General features: G+C 35.6%; 2 protein-coding genes across 2 annotated transcripts; one reads left to right on the forward strand and one right to left on the reverse strand.

Annotated features, from left to right (window-relative positions):
- Positions 1–2,702: 2,702 nt before the first annotated feature.
- On the reverse strand, positions 2,703–7,433 carry LOC18036318 (probable inactive receptor kinase At5g67200). The gene is made up of 2 exons (XM_006425900.2): positions 5,632–7,433; positions 2,703–3,644 (listed from the first exon to the last, which is right to left on the reverse strand). Exons 1-2 carry the CDS (start codon positions 7,067–7,069, stop codon positions 3,085–3,087), a joined length of 1,998 nt encoding a protein of 665 aa, XP_006425963.1. The 5' UTR covers positions 7,070–7,433; the 3' UTR covers positions 2,703–3,084.
- Positions 7,434–15,362: 7,929 nt separating this feature from the next.
- Positions 15,363–16,772, forward strand: LOC18035694 (protein IRX15-LIKE). The gene has a single exon (XM_006425901.2). The coding sequence runs from the start codon at positions 15,583–15,585 to the stop codon at positions 16,537–16,539; it is 957 nt and encodes a 318-aa protein (XP_006425964.2). The 5' UTR covers positions 15,363–15,582; the 3' UTR covers positions 16,540–16,772.
- The last annotated feature ends 2,596 nt before the right edge of the window (positions 16,773–19,368 follow it).

Here is a 19,368-nt window from a genome sequence, read left to right on the forward strand (position 1 = left end):
AAATAAAATAAAGGTCAAATTTCTATGTGACTGACTTTCATGGGTTTTGAAGCATTTCAAAACACAAATAAATATTTTAAATATTTATAGTATGCACCCATATACTATAAAAAAATTTCGTTTTGCACCTATATAGTTAATTTTTTTGGAACTGATTAAATTTTGTTTTTATTTAAAAATTATTTTTAAAAATAAATAAAGTAATTAATTATAAGCTACAGATAGAAAAATAATAATATTTTATCAATTATTATTATTATTATTATTACAACAACAACAAAGGTATTAGAAAATGAATATGTAAATATAAAAAATTAAGGAACAAAAGAAAAATGCTACAGAGACTTAATCTAAAGCTTCAAAACTCACCAAAATTGACCGTCATCGAATGCAATCCAGAATTCTTCAAAGTCTTTACTTATTCACCCAACCAAAATAATAAACGATAATAAAGTAAAGCCAATCTATTATTACTAATATGATTAATTCAAGATTAAATATTATTCATAATCTTACAATTAGGGGTTGTCACGGGTCGCGTTGATATTCAACCCTCGTATCCTAACCTGACTGCGGATTGGGTCGGGTCGGGTTGATTCGGTTGGGCTTTTGAAAAAATCTATTTTTATAGTCTAATTAAATAGTAAACAAAAATAAATAAATTAATTAAAAATTCAACCCGATCCAACCCACATATAGAACGGGTTGAAATTTTTCAACCCAACCCAACCTGACTGTGGGTTGGGTTGGGCTTTTGAAAAAGTCTATTTTTATAATCTAATTAAGTAGTAAATAAAAATAAATAAATTAATTAAAAAAATATAAATATTAAAATCCTTAGAACAAATTCAACATTTTAAATTTTTTACATTTATATTTTTTTAATTTTTATATAAAATATCATAATTTATATAATAATTTGTATATATATACGAGTTGATGGGTTGGGTTGGGATAAAAATTTTTAACCAAACCCAACTCGTATATTTTATCAGCCCAACCCAATTTATAAAAAATCACACGGATTGAATCCGCTTCATGGGTTGGATGGGTTGATGCCCACCCCTACTTATAATTAAGTAATCTCAAATGTTAAATTACATTGTTTCCTAATTTTCTAATAACAATAGTTCAATTAAACAATCAAAACAAAAATTTGAAATAACAATCCCAAACCTTATAACAATTATGGGTGGCCGGGGTGGCAGAGAGCCATTGGAAGACAATGTCCACGACGAACTACGGTTCCCCGGCTGTCGCAACCCTACAATACTATTGTCGCAGCAAAAGAAGATGGGTCTCACCGCTGAATAGTTGTGATAAGAGGAAGATCAGTGAGGCTTTTGACTGTTGGAGAACAAGAACAATGACAAAGCTCTTAGGGGTGCTATGGCAGTGCTATCGCCTGAGATTGTTGAGTTGATTGGTTGTTCGTACAATGAATAACATGACTAAATCGGCAGGGGTTGGATGGTTCTGCAGCAACGTTAGGGAGGCAGATGATTTAGGTTTTGGTCTCTGCCAACACCCATTTGCAAGCTGTAGATTTTGGCTTTAGGGTTTTTGGATTTTAGTACGTAGAATTTAAGTTTCAATTTTGATTCAAATTAGGATTGGATTTGAATAATAATTGTACGATTATTATGTAGATGAAAGAAAAGAAATTAAATGAAGAAAATGATGAACATGGAGTAAGGAAGATGAAGATGAATTACAGAAGAAGAGAAATTTAATGTATTATTTTTTTTAATATTAATTTTTATTGTACCTGTGGACTTAAATGCATGACATAAGAAAATAAATGGGTGATACTGTGACAGGTATTTTTAAGTGGACGAAGGATATATGTCTTTAGATTGTACAATAGTAGAGGCGTAACGATCTAAATTAACAAATTCTTTTATTAGTGAGGGTATTATTGTACTTCAATAGGTCAACAACGGTCAAATAATAATTTTTAAAGAAATAATTAAGATTTTTAAAAAATAAAATAATAATTTAAAAATAATTAATTTACTGGATATAAATTTCCAAATTAATTACTTCCCCGAGAGGGATGTGACTTACGTTGGGAATTACAATCATAGAGAGAACTGAGAAACTTTTGTGCAGGCTCCATATCAAATTGGCCTCTCTACAATCTATGGGCTGACTCCGTCGTCACAAATGGGCACAAACAAAAGAGTCGAACTTTGACACCACGACCCATCATTCTCAATCCCCCGTTGAGGCACATGCGCAAAGGAGAGCTTTATTCAATACCCACCTTTTAGTCTCTAAGTCAAACAGCAAACCTGACTCCTGCCCGCACCGCTTCTGATCAATCCAATTAACTGTCTGTCAGAAACACCATTGTAGTAGTAGGCATGAACAGTACAAATGGCCATTGCAGACGGGATTGGCCAGCCCATTTGCCCACCAACTCATCGCTACTTCCACCAATTTTAGCATCATCCATCAATCCCTGCAACCGGGGGTGCCGCCGCCGCCACCTTTTTATTTTATCACAATTCACAGCGTTCAACATTCCTTTCCCTTGCCCGGTTTGTGATTTGCCATCATTTATTGATTTATTTAACAATTATCTCTTTAGAGTAATTCAAGTTTGTTTTACAGCAAAGTACTCCATAACGAATATGAATTGATTGTGCATCTATAAGTTGACAGTACATAAAATCATCAACCAGAATCCATCAGTTAGATGGTGCACTTAAATTTAAAGCAGGAGCAAATGACAGAATTGATAACATAAAAGCCAAAAAAACCAAAAAATAAAAGTAAAAAGGATGAAAAACGCCTTCATAAAATTATGATGCATATATGTCACTCCAAGGTGAAATGAAACAATTATTTATAGGAGACCCAAAAAGGGGGGAAAAAAATACCGAAGCCAAGCCTTGTGAGATTAATAAGATTTTCAAATTTTTAGCTCCTCCCTTCTGTTCCACGCCCGACTCCTCTTCATCTTCTGAGCAAATAATAACATTCAAATATACAGTTGAAGGACCCTTCTGACTGTGATTGAAGGACCCTTACTGAGTGTGATTTTCTCCAATGTCCCCAACCTTCCAAATGTATGAAAAGCTATGAATAACCAAAAGCTGCATTATCTTCTGCCATTACACTCTCTTTTATTTCTTGAATCATCTTCAACACTTGCCACATCGCTGGTCTCTGTTCTGGCGATTTCAAGCTACAAACACTAGCAACCTCAGTAAGCATTCCAAGTCGGTTCTCTTCCCTGCCATCGTCTACCCTCATTGTTCTGACCCATTCTAGCATGTCAGGAGGTGCAAGGTATGGATGTTGTGATGGATGTTTACCAGTCAAAAGCTCCAGTAACAGGACACCAAAAGCATATACATCAGACTTGGAAGTGGCTCTTCGGCCAGACTTGCGAGTCTCAGGGGCTTTATAGGCAACAGTATCAGGATCTTCAACAGAAGAGGAGTCAGAGAGGACAGAAAGGCAATAGTCTGTGAGACGAGCCTCAAAGTCAGCCCCAAGGAGGACATTGGAGGACTTCAAGTTGCCATGAATTAGCCATGATGCTCGATGGATATAAGCAAGGCCCTGGGCCACATCTTCGGCTATCTTTAAGCACGATGTCCAGTGAAGAGGCTTTGCCCTTATTGATCTAGAACCTGCCACCATTGCACTTCATCTCAATTATATTATATAAGATATAAAATCAATCTGTAAATTGTTTACGAATGGAAAGCATGCATCCATCACTTGTTCAAACAAAGATGAACTAAGAAAATGACTACTAAACTCATAAGATTGAGATGAGGCCCTCTAACGTAAAATTGAGTTTGTAAAACAAGAGATGAAGAACGAAGGTTGGGATGGGATGGGTGAATTCGGTTCAAGTGTTCATCAATCGGGTGGCTCAAATTGTTTGTTGACACTGAAAAGCCAGAGAAAACCTATAAAATTATTTCAATATTGGACCTTGGGACATATAATAGGTATGCCATCGACAAAAAGATCACCCTAAGATGATCACCTCATGGCTGTTGAGAACAAATCAAATCAGATGGTTTTATTTCTCAATCTTTTCAACCTTGGTTTATAACACGGATTCTTATTTCTCAATGTTATTCCACAATCAAGACAATTGGCTGAATCCTAAGGAACCATTTCATAGAAATCCATTAATATCTTCTTTTTATAAAGCAAACTGACTCCGATTCTAAAATAATCCACATCACTTCCGCTTCTATTGTAACAAAAGATTCACTTTTTACATATGGCCCTCCGTACCAAAAGGAGATGCACTGACCAGTGTTCCAGACCTCGTCTCACCAAAGGCCACCACCCTTGATGTGGTATTCTGAAGGTGTGCACATTCTATATAGGCTACAGAATGCAGATGCATTCATCATCTTGGACAATGATCATCATGTCATCAAACTTACCTTATTCTTCTACAACTTTTATGCAAACTATAGAAGTTATAAGAGTACAATCTGTAACTTGGGCCGTACTGATGATGTTGTAATGGCCTTAGTTACAAATGTAACAACAGTACAATACCAATTCAATAAACAAATTTGAAAATCACAATTTCATGATCACAAATACATAACACATGGTATGCGTCTGTTCAATTACCAATAATATTAAATTTTCTATATTAAAAATGTAAAACAAACACACTTCAAATTTGTCCATAAAAACGTGGGGACAAGAAATTAACGAACTCATTATTGCATATTTAAACTCAAGTGGACAAGATAAGTCTGCTGCCACTAACCCTAAAAAATGTCTTAATGCCGGTTCATACTAAGTTACATATGACGTAATATACATTAACCTAAAATTTAACTTTTTTGTAAAATTCAATTAGTACTTATCAACCAACTAAAGAGTCATAGGAAATTACTTTTGAGTCAAATATAAATTACAAATAATGTAACTTAGCAGCAGCCATGTCTTAAACCACTATTAACAAGAACCAAACTACACAACAGACACCTACACCACACATATAGCGGGTAATTACCCTTATATGGAACAAAGTTTTTGCGCCTTGATATCAGGGAGATTTCAAATTTTGATAAACCATTATAGCGTGTCCCAATGTTTGTAACCTCAATTTTATTGAAAACGGCGCCGTGATTGTCGGCACTAGAAGAGAATCGTTTGGTCCCAAAGTCCACAATCTGAAAAGATGCGACACTCTGCAGGACTCGTCACCATTTAATTTACCCAGGGGTAAAAGACGCCAGCAAGGCACTTCCCCTCGAACAGGGGTTTCTTAATAAAATAAGTAGTGGGAGATTGAATTTTAAATGATTAAAACTGAATTTGGTATTAATAATTAAGTTAATTCATTTTATTTATAATAAACTATTCTTTTTACTAAAAGGACTAGGAGATAGAAACATATCACAAACACACTAAGGCAGAAACGCAACTACACGTGTACTTACTTTTTTTCAGTTTTTCACTAATATTTTTTTCAAAGAAAAATGATCCCCCCCCCCCCCCCCCGCGCCCAAAAAAAAAAAAAAAAGACCGACCGGGATTGGAGAGAAGCCGGCTGAACGAGGAGGGAGCAGAGTAAAAGAACAAAATCGGAAAGGAAAAAAAAAAAGAAAGAAAGAAAAGGAAAAACAGACGTACCATGAATGAGATTGAAGAGACTGCCATTAGGTTGATAATCATAAATAACAAGCCTTTCTCCCTTAGCTTGAAAATAAGCTCTAATGGGCACCAAATTAGGATGGCTAAGCCCACCAACAGCTTCCATATGTTGCTCAAAAGCTTCGGCGCTCGTATCAGCGGTCTTGTTCGCATCAAATCTTTTGACGGTGACAATCAGATGATTATCAAGCACAGCTTTGTACGTAGTTCCTATGCTGCCTCTACCAAGCAACTCGGCCGAAGCTCTCATTAACTGCTCTAAACTGTACACCTCTGATTCCCCCGCACAAAACACTAAGCTACCGCTCCTTTTTATCAGTGTTTGTGATCCTATTGCCATCTCCTCGACTTGAACTTTATTGGCTTTCGTTTCTACTTTAATTTTGCACTCTCCAACTTGCGTTGTGTTTGCAGTTCTTGAGCTTTCGGGTTCAGGGTAGGTAGTTCCTTCGTTAAACGACGCCGTCGACGGTTCTTTCGAGTTCCTTCCTTCGCTGCTTCTCCTAATCAATAAGAAAATGCACACAAGGAACGAAACTAGCACTGCAAAACCAATACTCAACCCGAGAATCAGACCCCTTCTTTTGTGATCATTTCGCGGTGAAGGTGGAGACAAAACTAATATCCCCTGCGACTGTGCGCTTTGTCCGAGCGGTCTAGGCGGTGACGTGGCGTTCGGTGATTCGAAGAACGGTGAGCGGGGCCTGCACGCTTTGTTGATAAGCTTTCCGCATAGGTTCGGGTTCATCGAGAACGACGACGCATCAAACTTCAACAAGGTAGGCGTCTCCGGAACCTGTCCCGTGAGATTGTTACCCGAAACATTGAATACTACAAGAAATGGCTGGTTTAGCGGCGGAACCGTTCCACTAAACCGGTTCCACTCGAGCTTAAGAGAATACAGCCGGTCCAAAGCGGTCAGATTAACCGGAATCAAACCGGTCAGATTATTAAAAGACAGATCAAGAATAGTTAGTCTGTGAAGTGACAAGATGGAAAGCGGGAAGGCTCCAGAGAAAAAGTTGCGACTTAAAGAGAGTGATTTAAGGTTGATGAGTGAAGACAAATCGGGAATGGGACCGGTGAGGGAGTTGTTGTGGAGACTCAGAACTCGGAGCTGGTCAAGCCGAGTTAAAGTGTTGGGAGGGAAAGTGCCACGGAGGCCGAAACTTTGCAACACGAAGCGAACGACCCGGCCTTGGGCGCATTTCACGCCTTGCCACTGGCAGTAGTCGAAACGCTCGTTGAGGGCGTAGAGTAGCTTGTTCTCAGAATCCGCCTTAGATTTGAATGAGAGCAGGGAAACGGCGTCGGATGGGAGAAGCGAGTTTGTTATTGGCGGATACTGGGCGGTGGCTGTGGAGTGTAAGAGGGAGAAGAGGAGGAGGGAGAAGAACGGTGCCGTTTTAGTTGTCATTTGTGTAGTGGCATTTGTTGTGGCTGGCCTTTGGCAGTCGGTTTTACAGCGTTGGGCTTGTGGGGCGGGGATTGAATGTTGCGGAGCAGCTGGAGCTGAATTTTAAGTGGGTCTCGACAGAGTATGAGTCACGTGAAAGTGGGGGATGGCCTGGGGGCATAGTTTTTATTTAAAAGTCTGGCTTTGCCCCAAGGAGCGCGTGTGCTGCATTTCTTTCTTCAGTTTTTAATTGATGGCGAGTTAAAAATCCATCCAATAGCTGCCACAATTTTCTATTTTATATATGCCCCTTTAATTTTTGTGAGACCAAAAAATAAAATGCACGAATTACTACTGCCTTGTCATTTAAGGCCGCACATATACAATAATAACGACAATAGTAATGTGGAAAGCTCTACATGTTACGTGCCTGTCTTATTATGAAGAGTCAAAAGTTTATACTGTAGAATAATTGTTGGGTCCGTTGAAGAAGACAAACTCGAGCACTTTTGCCTAATACATTTGATTACCCACAATGTAACATAATTTCCTTCTTATGTAAGCGAGTAATTCAAATTTCATATCTATCATCTTCACTTGCGAAGGAAATTTTACTAATTAAATTAGGTTGCACTCATAATGTGACTTCCATTTAAATGCAATCAAGTGAAAAAAATCGAAATTGCTGAATTATTGAATAATTCATAACAATAGAAGACGGGTCAAATCATTAAACCCAAATAGTGATAAAGATTTGCTATATTTTAATGAATACGAAGTACTATCTAAATGTGAAAACTTTAGAATTTGTGCTCAATACATAAAAGCATTGGAAATTTGTTGACATAAGTATAATCCACGAGTGCTCTCTATTTATATTCAAAGTCATTGTAAAAATAATTTATATGGGCCATGGCAAATGTGGTGATATGGGAATAGGTAATTACACCGTTGTAAAATTACAACTTGTATGACCACAAAAAAAATACATATTAATTTTAGAAAATAGCATTTTTCTAATATATATTTGCAGCAATGTTTGATATATAAAAAATTTAAAGAGCAAATATCTACCAACCACCTAATGTTTTGCATTTTATTAAAAAATATATGAATATTTTTAATAATTTTTAACCTAAAATTTATAAAATATATCATTTTTCTACTTTTTCATTAATACCATTAGAAGATTTAACAAAATATTAAAAAATAACTATTTTCCCCCTTAATGTAAAAAGACTAGTTATTGATTGTTATTTTGGATACTTTCAAAATATATTATTGTTTTGGATTCATTGGAACAAACTGTAAACTCTAAGTTCCTTATAATTGGTTTTTTATGTTGTTATTTTTTTATTGATGGGAACAAATTGTAATGTTTAAAATTTACAATAATTGGTATTATGGTTATTTTGAATGTATTTTGGATAACTATAACTTTTCTATTTATTATTGTTGATGAAGATATGTTATTTAGAATGGATTATATGAGTAGAGGTTCTTGATTCATGTTGTAAATGAATAACAAATTATTTAGGGTGTTTATTTTTAGTGAATTTATATCTTTAAATTAGCAGATTTAATGAGTTTATATGGTTACTTTTGCGTTCGTTATTGGTCCCAACAACTACAAAAATAATTTTTTTTTGTCATTTAAATATGATTAAATAGTCATTTTATCTTTAGATGATTTTTAATATTTTATTAAATTCGCAAACAATATTAATGAAAAGATGAAAAAGTGATACACTTTATATGTTTCAACGAAATAGCTGTAAGGAAAAAAAAAATAGTATAATTTTGATAAAGTGTGAAACATCGCAAGGTGGTTGAATATTTATCTAAATTTAAAATCTTTTGTGCTGTGCCGAGGAGATATCGAAATACGTAGCATTGTATCATTAATATCGGTCTTTTTCAACGTCAGTGATTACGTGATTAAGCAGTGCACATAATTGTAAACACCAAAAGAAGCCTAAATTTGCGCCCTATATGAGTATGGAACAGTCGATAAATAATATAATAATACAAGAACTTTGTCAGCTTTTACGAAAAAGCTGCGAATCCCACGCCAAAATTCTCCTAATGGACAATGAGACGCGCGCACTCGCGTACATCACAATTCAGAAAATACATAATCGAATCATCGCCAAATTTCTCAATTCAATGGAATTGAAAATTTGATCCACCAGAGCTAAAAAGGATCACGCGCCCGCCGGCGAGCGTATACAATCTTAGACGCATAAGACCCCATGCATTGACAAATTGAAGACCACCACACGGACCGTTTGCGTCTCGACGGCATTTGGTCAAAACCAGCAACAGTTGCTGCCAATTATTTTGGTGATTATTTAGCGAGTAAATTGAGTGGCTCGTGAGTCACTGAGTCGGAAACTAGCGAGCCAGCACGTGAAGAATTATAGGGCCTGGAGAAACGGCTAAGCTCTGTATCTCGTTGGACACGAGTGGAGGTAGAGTCTGTCTGAATTATTAGCCTTCATTTCGACTTCAGTTTCAACTTTCAACATTGCAATTATAACAAACAGATCGACCGTGAGCTTTAAGTGCAAGTTAAGGATCGATCGTAGTGAATCGTAGTGACGTATAAAAGGGGTATAATAATTATATAAGTTTTGATTGATCTAATTATGATTAGTTTACTATAAGTTGAATTATAGATATTTGGTAGAATCAAACAGAACTCTTTATTTTTAAGCGTTAAAAAAATCTTTTTTTTTTTTTTTCATTCAAACTATCTTATTTACTAATTATCAGTGACAACCTCATTGGAAGATTGGGCTGACAAGCACAATACTCATGTCGTCACTAAATCCAAATAAAAATATCGATAAATATATCAAATTTCTTTATTAATTAAAATAAATCATCAATAGTACGTTACTAACTATATGTGACAAATAAGTAATATATTTACTATACTACTAAAGAAACACGTAAATATAATATTATCTAAGAGTTGAAGATATATTTTACGACAGTTATTATATTATGGCCCAATGTCTCTTGTGATGAAAGAAAAAGATAGATTGATTCTCCCCGGCATCAATCTTTAATAGTAGAAATTTTATTGATTTTGTAGCGTGCATGAGCATGGGTGAGATTAATATGTGTATGCATATTGATTTATAGAATAATTAATCAAAGAATGCAACAAGAAAATCTATCGAACGACGTAACGCCTCACTTTCCTTGCAGGCGTGGTATGTATGCAAATCCATCATCTATAGAGAGCCGAAGCTAATGACGGCGACTTGAGTCTTGCGGGACTCGTTACTGCTCCGAAGAAATTTATGTTAAAGGTCGAAAATTCTCGAAAGCTTTGGAAGTTGACGCAAATGCTTGTGCTTTGTGGCGATTAATTTGTCTTTAGTCGCTTTTATTGAGTACTGGGTTGGTGGGCAGCGAATGGTGATGTGCATATTTTGCCAATTCCGAGAGTAATTGAGCACTCGACTCGAAGATAACATCTTGTCATCTTTTAGAAAAGCAATTCCATTCGCTCATCTTTCCAAGCTAATAATGCCCACTAACAAGTAACAAGAAATTTTTGTTTTTTTTCCCTCCCTTCCTCTTTCTTCCTTGCCTGGTTTGCGCATGGCCACTACAAGCGCGCAAAGTTGATATGTTATTGGGACCATAAAAAGTTTATTTAATTTTTATATTTTAAAATTAGTACTCATTTAATTTATATATTTTTTAAAACTATTTTAAAATATTTTTACTGTTAAACTATTATTACTCTTGCAGTTTTATTTCTTTTGGTTTATTTTTGTAACATTACTCTCTTATAATAATTTTTTTTAGATATTAATAAAACAATTAATAATTTAATTTTTTTCTTTTTATTGATGTTAAAAAATTAATATTATTGTAAGAGGATAATATTATAGAAATAAATCAAAAAAAGTAAAGGTAATGACAAAAATATTAATAGTTTAATAACAAATATATTTTGAGATATTTTAAAAAATAAAGAGATTAAATAAATACTAATATCAAAATATAAAGACTAAATAAATTTTTAACGCTTAAAAACATAATAATCATTTGACAGAAGCGTCACGTCTTAGTATTTAATTTTGGAGAATTTTGGATGCTTACTGGGCCACCAAGTATGAACAGGGCCCACAGCACAGGAGGAAAGGCTTGTAACTTCTTTATCTCGAATTTCTTTTTGCAATTTTAGATAAAAAGGCACTCAGAATTTCACTTTTGTGCTATTCGGCGAAACGAAAAGGAAAGGGCATTAGATTAAAACCAAAACTTGCCAAATTTTTTTCTTTTAACCTTCATTGATTTGAAAATTGAAAAATACACATTACACCTGCTGAGAAAGAATCCATCTAAATGATAAGACTTCACAAATTCAAAAGTAAACTTGGCTAGACTGATGAGTCTTAACATTACAAAGTTTAGGAGTGAATTGAACTATACACTCAGTGAACTCATTAATATAATCAAACTACATATCATGCCAATTTAGGCTCTACACGAATAAGCAGCTCGATCTAGGAGAACGCCACATAAAATCACTCAATTGGCTGCGAAGTTAGATATATATCTAACACACAAAACAAACATGGCTAATAAAGAGTCTTCCTAATTGAAAAGAATTCTCCATCATTAATGAGATCTAATGATTGCACAATATAAATTTACGGGTATGTTGGACACACCTCAACTACAATAGATGAAGGTTCATTAAAAAAAAAAAAAGAATTCTCCATAATGTGTCACGCTTGATTTAAGATCGAAAGCACAAAGGATCCCAGATCAAAATCAATGACTATAAGTGACAACAAAAATATTAAAAACAACCACACAACAACAGAAACCAAAAAAGAAAAAGAAAAAAGAACTCACAACTTGAAAATACAAATATTATAAAATAAAAATGAATCATCCATACAAAAACTTATCGCCGGAGAGCCTATACAAAGACTACTATTATTGGACTACCGAAATCTCCACGGACCACCATCAAATTCGACACAACCGCCTCCAGTATGAGCACATTGTCTCCATTCAAACACCGAAAGCGACATTGTTGCAATGTTTACTACGAAAAAGATTAGGATTCTTTCATGATTTGATCATGTCATGAGCAAATAAATTAATTATTGATTGGTTGCTAATAAATAAAAAAGTAAAAAAAAGTTAAATCTTACTCATACACTACTACTAAAAGACACATGGCAGAAGATTATTAAAAGCCCAGTAATGCTGATAAGGAGAGGATCCTATTCACTACGAAAAAGCATCGAGAGAAACTAATAAAACTAAAAAAGAAAAATAAAATAAAAAGGAAAAAAAATTGTCGGCAAGAAGACTACATGTTATTTTTAATACCCATAAATTGGTTTTCGGGTTCTTTAATTAAATTAGAGGAAGACTCGATATAAATTGTTGTCCTATAATAATTTATTGTTGACAGGACCATTAGAACTCAGATTCAATATGTTTAAGCCAATTAACTTATTATAAAACGAATCAATAAAACTTGATCATATTGATCTACATGTTTAAAAGTTCAAGATGACCAAGTCTAATTATCGACTTCTCGTTCCGTTTGGTTATAGAAACAAACTATTTAGTAAATTCTTCTTGTGGGCTGTTTTAGGCCCGTGGATGAGCTGCGTCTCTCCTTCAAATTCGACCCGTTCATAGGAACTTGGCAAATGAAGCATGTGCCAATGCTGTGGGCCTTCTGTTCAATGACTTTTCACAGAAGATTAGAATGTTGAACAATGTTGTAACGACAATGCTATTTCCCCCAAGTCGCGGCCCGAGTCAAATCCCAGAATCAAAACACACCGTTTTGATTAAGCTAAAACCGCACCGTTTGATGTCAAAGCTATTTTCCCTTTTAATTACAGCCACCATCGATCTAGTCAACTCCAACCACAATCCAGAGCCACCATCGATCCACTCAACTCCAGCCACAATTCACAGCCACCATCACCCATAATTCACATCCCCCATCGCCCACAAATGCTCACATTACCCATTATATCAACGGTGCGTTTTGATTAAGCCAAAAAACACACTTATTTTTTATTTCATTGCCACCATCGATCCAGTCAACTCCAGCCGCAATTCATAGCCACCATCGCCCACAAATGCTCGCATTACCCATTATATTATTATTAAGTTAACAACAACGGCAATATCATTTCACAGAATAAGACAACAAAATTCAACTAAAATTCAAGCTTTGCAAATATTCTGTTGCCAAAGGAATCGAAAAGACAATACCTTACCTTATGGCAAAGCTCACGTAAAGCTTTTTCATATTTATCTAAGCTAAATCCAGTTGCCCAAAACGAAGATAATAATTAAGGTGGGTTCTGTTCTTGGGGTTCCGTAGTTGAAACGAAAATTGAAGGAGAAAGCATATGTTCGACACAACGCTCAAATTGAAAAAATTAATCATCAAAATGACGTCGTTTTTTAGAATTTTTGGGGTTTGACTCGGGGTTTGACCCGGCAAACATCAGCGCTAGGAACAATGCTATGGGCCTTCTGTTCAATGACTTTTCAATGTTGAACAATATTGTAATATTAAAATCCCATTGAGTGATGATATACATTCACCGAATGGGTCCGTGCTAGCCTGCTAGGCCCTCCCAAAAAAAAAAAATAAAAAAAAAAAATTGGTCAGAGTCAGTCCGGGGGTTCCATTCTAGGTGAACGTCAAGTTCCACTCTCCTTTCAAAAAACGCTTTCTTAGTGCCAAGACCACTAGATTACCTGCTGATGTAGTGGTATTTGCTAATTGTTTTGCGTCATCTGGCCGCGACACGACAAGCACCTTTTTTTTTTTTTGGTTCGAATGAAATTACTGCATATAATAATGTTGAACGGGATAAACCAAATCTCCTTAACAAATCATAAATAAAACACACCTGAGCCCCACCTGCCGCCATCACCAGACCATTATGATTTCGTATCACTGCTCGATAGCCCATCATACCCTGATTAGCATCCACAGCTGCATCAATACCATTGAGCTCAAACCACCTCTCACAAGGCACCACCATCCGGTGGATATCCATCTGCCCATTTACGCGCTGCAAAACCAGGGTTCTTGATCCATTACTATTGTCTTTGGGGATTCGGCACATCCACAATTACACAAACCAGTCATTATAAAACAAGTCAATGGAACTAAAAGCATCAAATAGTCCTTGTAATTTAGCTACCACACACGAAGGCTGGACAAGAGAATCTTCATGTAAGAACTTCTTGCGAGCCCCACCTTCCAAATGCTCCACATAATCACGATCAGCAACTGAAATCAGAACCCGAGAATACTGAGGCAGCAAACTCAAATAAATCCCAAATTTTCAAAAAAGGACGACGCAGTACAACCTCAAAAAAATAATTTGCTTAATGAAAATTTAATTTGCTGAGCAAAGGCAGATGCAGTCGGCCGGTCCAACTAGGCGAGCCAGCATAAAATTTAGTGTTTTACAAACGTTTCCGTTTTCAAAAGCAGGCTCCGAATCAAGCCAACTTGTTTCGAAGTACCCTAAACGCACGTTTTTCTAAAAAAATTGGTTATAGTTTACACGTATTACATTGAAATGAAATCTACTATCAATCTAAGTATATATGCAATTTGAAAGTTCATCAGACATGTTCAGCATCTCCCACTAATATTTGAGAAGAAAATTATTTTCACTTACATTTGTGTTGTTTGGGGGGGGGGGAATTAGTCTTTATAAAAATTCGAAACAAACCTATTGTTACGCCAAAGCCTTAGTGGCCGCTGAACACATGTTTGGTTCTCAGGATCCACTTAATTACATTTACAATTACAGTCAACGAAAGTTTTTGACAATATTAACTCGACAAAAGTTCTTAGGATCCACTTAATTACGTTTACAATTACAGTCAACGAAAGTTTTTGACAATATTAAATCGACAAAAGCCTAGACATGGAGTGCAGCAGGTAGATTGTCCCCTTCAACTGAAACTAATTATTCAAGAAATCCCGCAACATTATAGAGGTTACTTGAGAACTAAACCTGATACAAAGAAGGAAAAGCGACTTTTGGCTTGTAATTAGTTATCGGGTCGCTGCAACTGTTCCCATCTAACCCTAATTCCCACCAGCTCCAGGCCAACCACCTTGTCTTCTGCTCCCAGTCCACATCAAATTCTGTCACTTCACACCATGTTTGCCAATAAAATAACCACAATTGCCCAAATACATTTGCATGCAAACAACCCGAGTAATTTTTAAAATATAAAAATTATATATTCTTTTTGTGTTTCATATGCTATCATTTTGGCTTCTAGAATATATAATAGCATTATGTAGGTTGATCATTGTAACGTCACCTTCAACATATGCTACCTATTCTCTCATATTGCTTCAACCTTGTGTTTGCCCCTTGAGCAAACCTATCTTTAAATCAATCCCTCTTTCTCAAACTCTTCAGGATTCACAATCTCCTCCCCCATTTTGCAACAGAAGAAGGAAAAAAAAAAATAATCTCCAAACAAAAATGAAGAACAGTAATAGCAACACAAAGCTCATTCTGCTTCATCCTTATATACAAAAACAAGGAACCTCTAATCGTCTGTGGCTGCTTGCCTTTGTATCATTCTTCACTATAGCTTTCCTTCTTACGCTAATCTACACAAGGGAATCCATTTCTCTGAAAACAACTTCAGGTAGCGCCGCCACCATGGATACTAAAAGTACTTCTTCCGTCTCTGCTGGTTTTGGCAATCCGCCATTGCCAACAACAGTCATCAACACTCTCCTCCTTTACGCCTCAAGATCCAATGATTCTTACCACATGACACACTCCGAGCTCAAACGCATCTCTGATGTTATCCGAAAATGCTCATCTCCATGCAACTTTCTTGTATTTGGCCTCACCCAAGAAACCCTTCTCTGGAAAGCACTTAACCACAACGGCCGCACGGTTTTCATCGATGAGAACCGATACTACGCGGCGTATTTTGAAGAGTTACATCCAGAAATCGATGTGTTTGATGTCCAATACACGACCAAGATTAGAGAAACGAAAGAACTCATCGCATCCGCAAAGGAACAAATACGCAACGAATGCAAGCCAGTGCAAAACCTACTGTTCTCAGAGTGCAAACTGGGCATCAATGATTTGCCTAACCATGTTTATGAGGTAGATTGGGATGTGATACTAATCGACGGGCCACGTGGTGATGGGCCGGATGGGCCAGGGAGGATGTCGCCGATCTTCACTGCGGGAGTGCTTGCTAGAAGCAAGAAAGGTGGCAACCCTAAGACTCATATTTTTGTGCACGACTATTACAGGCATGTGGAGAGAATGTGCGGTGATGAGTTCTTGTGCAAAGAAAACTTGGTGGAGTTTAATGACATGCTTGCACATTTTGTCCTGGAGAAAATGGATGAAAATAGCTTCGAGTTCTGTCGCAATAATAATGCATCATCGAGAGCTTCAGCATCATCTTAATGGTTTGGATTATTGTCAAATTTGTGATCAACATAAGCATAAAGAGGTAAAAATGGTTATTTATCATCACATAAGTTTTTTTTTTTTCCTTTTAGATGTATTCTATGCTTTGGCGAGGCATGTAAAAAATAATTTTTTGGCAAATGCAACATGTAATCATCGGTGAATTTATCACATTTGAAAGTTTCAATTGTAACGTGAGTGTCACACTTTATGTTCAAAAGCACACTTTTAGCCGATTAATTAAGCCTTTTTTTTTTCTTTATATACATATATACAAATCCAGAATGGGTGTGATTGGCTGAAAAACGTTTCAATTTTTATTATGTTAACTCTCTGGATGGAAGTCACACATTTGACGTTTCACCAGGAATAGCACAAAGATGCCACAATGCCCCCATGGATTGGCTTAAAGCCTTAAACTACTAAGAATTTGTTCAACACTCCCCTAATTCATTGAGGGGTAGTAGGTGTAACATCTACGTGGAGAATCAAGAAGATTAGATTAGACAAAATACAGCTAATCTATATTTTACTTTGTTTATAAGTTTTGAATGCCAAATAACAAACAGTTCAGAGAAATTCAGATAAGCTTTTGATATTCTTATAAGTTATAACCTTGTGGTCAATCCATTAACAGAGAAACATCGGCGAACAGATTTAAACATAGTATTAATTTGATTGAAGAGGACAGAACCACTGATTATTGAGGTGCTTCTCAAAGAAGCAGTTACAAAAAAATTTGTCAGAATATAACCGAAAACGTTTCTCCTATGAACATTCTCAAAAGTACACCCTTTTATGAAGAAACTTTACTACTGTTAATTTTGGCTACTGAGTTGCTGTGGTCTGCTGCCTCGACACCAATTAGCCAGTACGTATGGAGTATGTTCAAAAGCAAATAGATATGATGAAAAAAGATTTCAAAGGCTCGGGAATTTTCGCCTTTTTACTTCATTTTTATATGTTATAAAATAAGATTTCATTCAAATCTCTATAAAATGGTGTAAAAAACACCAGTTAAACGACATTTTTTATCGTTGTTTTTTTAGAAAAAATAATCTATGAATAAAAGCATGATAAATTATCTTATCTTTTTGTGAATTTTTTTTTAAAAATAAAATAATTAGATTAAAATTTCAGAATTCACAAAAAAGCAAAAAAAAAAATTCCTTGTCCACGTGTCATCCTATGACTGTCCTTTTATTATGACCAAAACAATATTATATATCATTTTATGTAATATTGTAACTTTTGAAATAATTGAAAACAAAAATTAAAACACTTAAACTAACTATATATTAGATTAAACACTTAAACTAGAAGAATTATATATGTAATAAAGGAGCATATAGTTCATTCTTTTCTTTCTTTAAATACCTTATTCTTACTACGCATATCAGCATGGCTACTGATCGACTTCGATTCAAACCCAATCATCGGTAAACTCTATTCTCCCGCTTCACATTTTACCGACGGGCGGTTCTATTCTTTCGCACGATCACTTTTCTTTTGAAACCTGTTCGTTCAGGTCCTATCTTTTGGATCTTGTGTCTTTAATTATATGGACAAAACAAAATCAAAACTCACCGTCGTACGTATGACATGTTGCAGATATAAGTCCCAAGTGTGATGATCTTGAAATGGCTGAAGATCCGGGAGAGTCTAAAGTTATTAAACAACTGGATCGGACCTGTAGAGAGGCTGGTTTCTTCCGAGGTAATTAATTTATTAATTAATATCTCAGTGCATTACTGCTACTCCGGTTATCAGTTTTTTTTCCTTTTTTAAAAAGTAATGGGTGGGCAAAGCCCAAATAATATTGTTTTTTTTTTCTCCCTTGCTACCCCCTTAGGCCCTTACTCCGGTTCTCGGTTAAACCAATGTGGTTTAAAAAAAAAAAATTGCAGTTGCTCCTAAATGCAAATGCAAACGCAAACGATGATGTGATTATAATTGTACAGAAGGGCCATGGTACTCCTGAGACGCTCATCAAAGAGGCAAAACATATTGCACACAACTTCCTGGATCTTCCATGTAAAGAAAAAGATCAAGATCAGTTGACTCCGGGAGCTGGATACAGAGGATATAAAGAATTCGAGAAATTATAACCAAAGGCAAACGTGATTTGCAGGAAGCCAATGGTGTAAGAGTCTTGCTTGCTTTCTTTACCGTTAATGATGTTTGTGTGCGAGGTACGGTACCGGGATGGTCTGATTGAAAAGCATTTTCTCCTGCAATACACGGTGCCAAAGTTGAAACTCTAGGAGGACCCAAAGTCATAGGGTCAAAAGTATAAATAATCTATATATATGGGTCAAAATTACTAAGAAAAATTTGTATATATACTTCATATGATTTTTATTTAATCGTGGTGGAACTTCGACGGAGCTTTGATTCTTATGTAAATCTGGAATGTTATTTTGGAGCTGTGATGATTTTCATGATGGCAATTATTTAAAATGGCGAAGCTATATGTCATGTATAAAATTTGCAATATCGTATTCAAAGGTCCTCTAGACGAAATTATCATCGTCTTTGAAACATGTTTAACCAGCCCTTTCAGCCTTTCTGACATATTTATACGTCCATCCATTTCCGCATAAAGAAGAATGAGACTCATGATAGAATTTAAAAATACTCACTACAAGAAAAAAGAGATTTAACAACGTGTAATTTACGTTGTTGAAGGCATTCAACAACGCTCGCGCGCATGCTGTTAATGTTGATGTTGTCTTAAGTTGAATATTTTCAACAACATTCTCTGCGCGTTGTTAAAAGTTTTTTGCTTGTTGTTAAAATTTATTTAGCTACATTCAATAAATGTGG

This window comes from Citrus clementina, unplaced genomic scaffold (genome assembly GCF_000493195.1).
Source record: "Citrus clementina cultivar Clemenules unplaced genomic scaffold, Citrus_clementina_v1.0 scaffold_7, whole genome shotgun sequence".
Taxonomy (NCBI): domain Eukaryota; kingdom Viridiplantae; phylum Streptophyta; class Magnoliopsida; order Sapindales; family Rutaceae; genus Citrus; species Citrus x clementina.

Bases quoted from the DNA above. Each gene is read 5' to 3' on its own strand.
- LOC18036318 (XM_006425900.2), bottom strand. From the start codon at position 7,069: ATGACAACTAAAACGGCACCGTTCTTCTCCCTCCTCCTCTTCTCCCTC. The intron at 3,645-5,631 runs GTACGTCTGTTT...CAATGGTGGCAG, and splicing joins TCTCTTCAATCTCATTCATG to GTTCTAGATCAATAAGGGCA.
- LOC18035694 (XM_006425901.2), top strand. From the start codon at position 15,583: ATGAAGAACAGTAATAGCAACACAAAGCTCATTCTGCTTCATCCTTAT.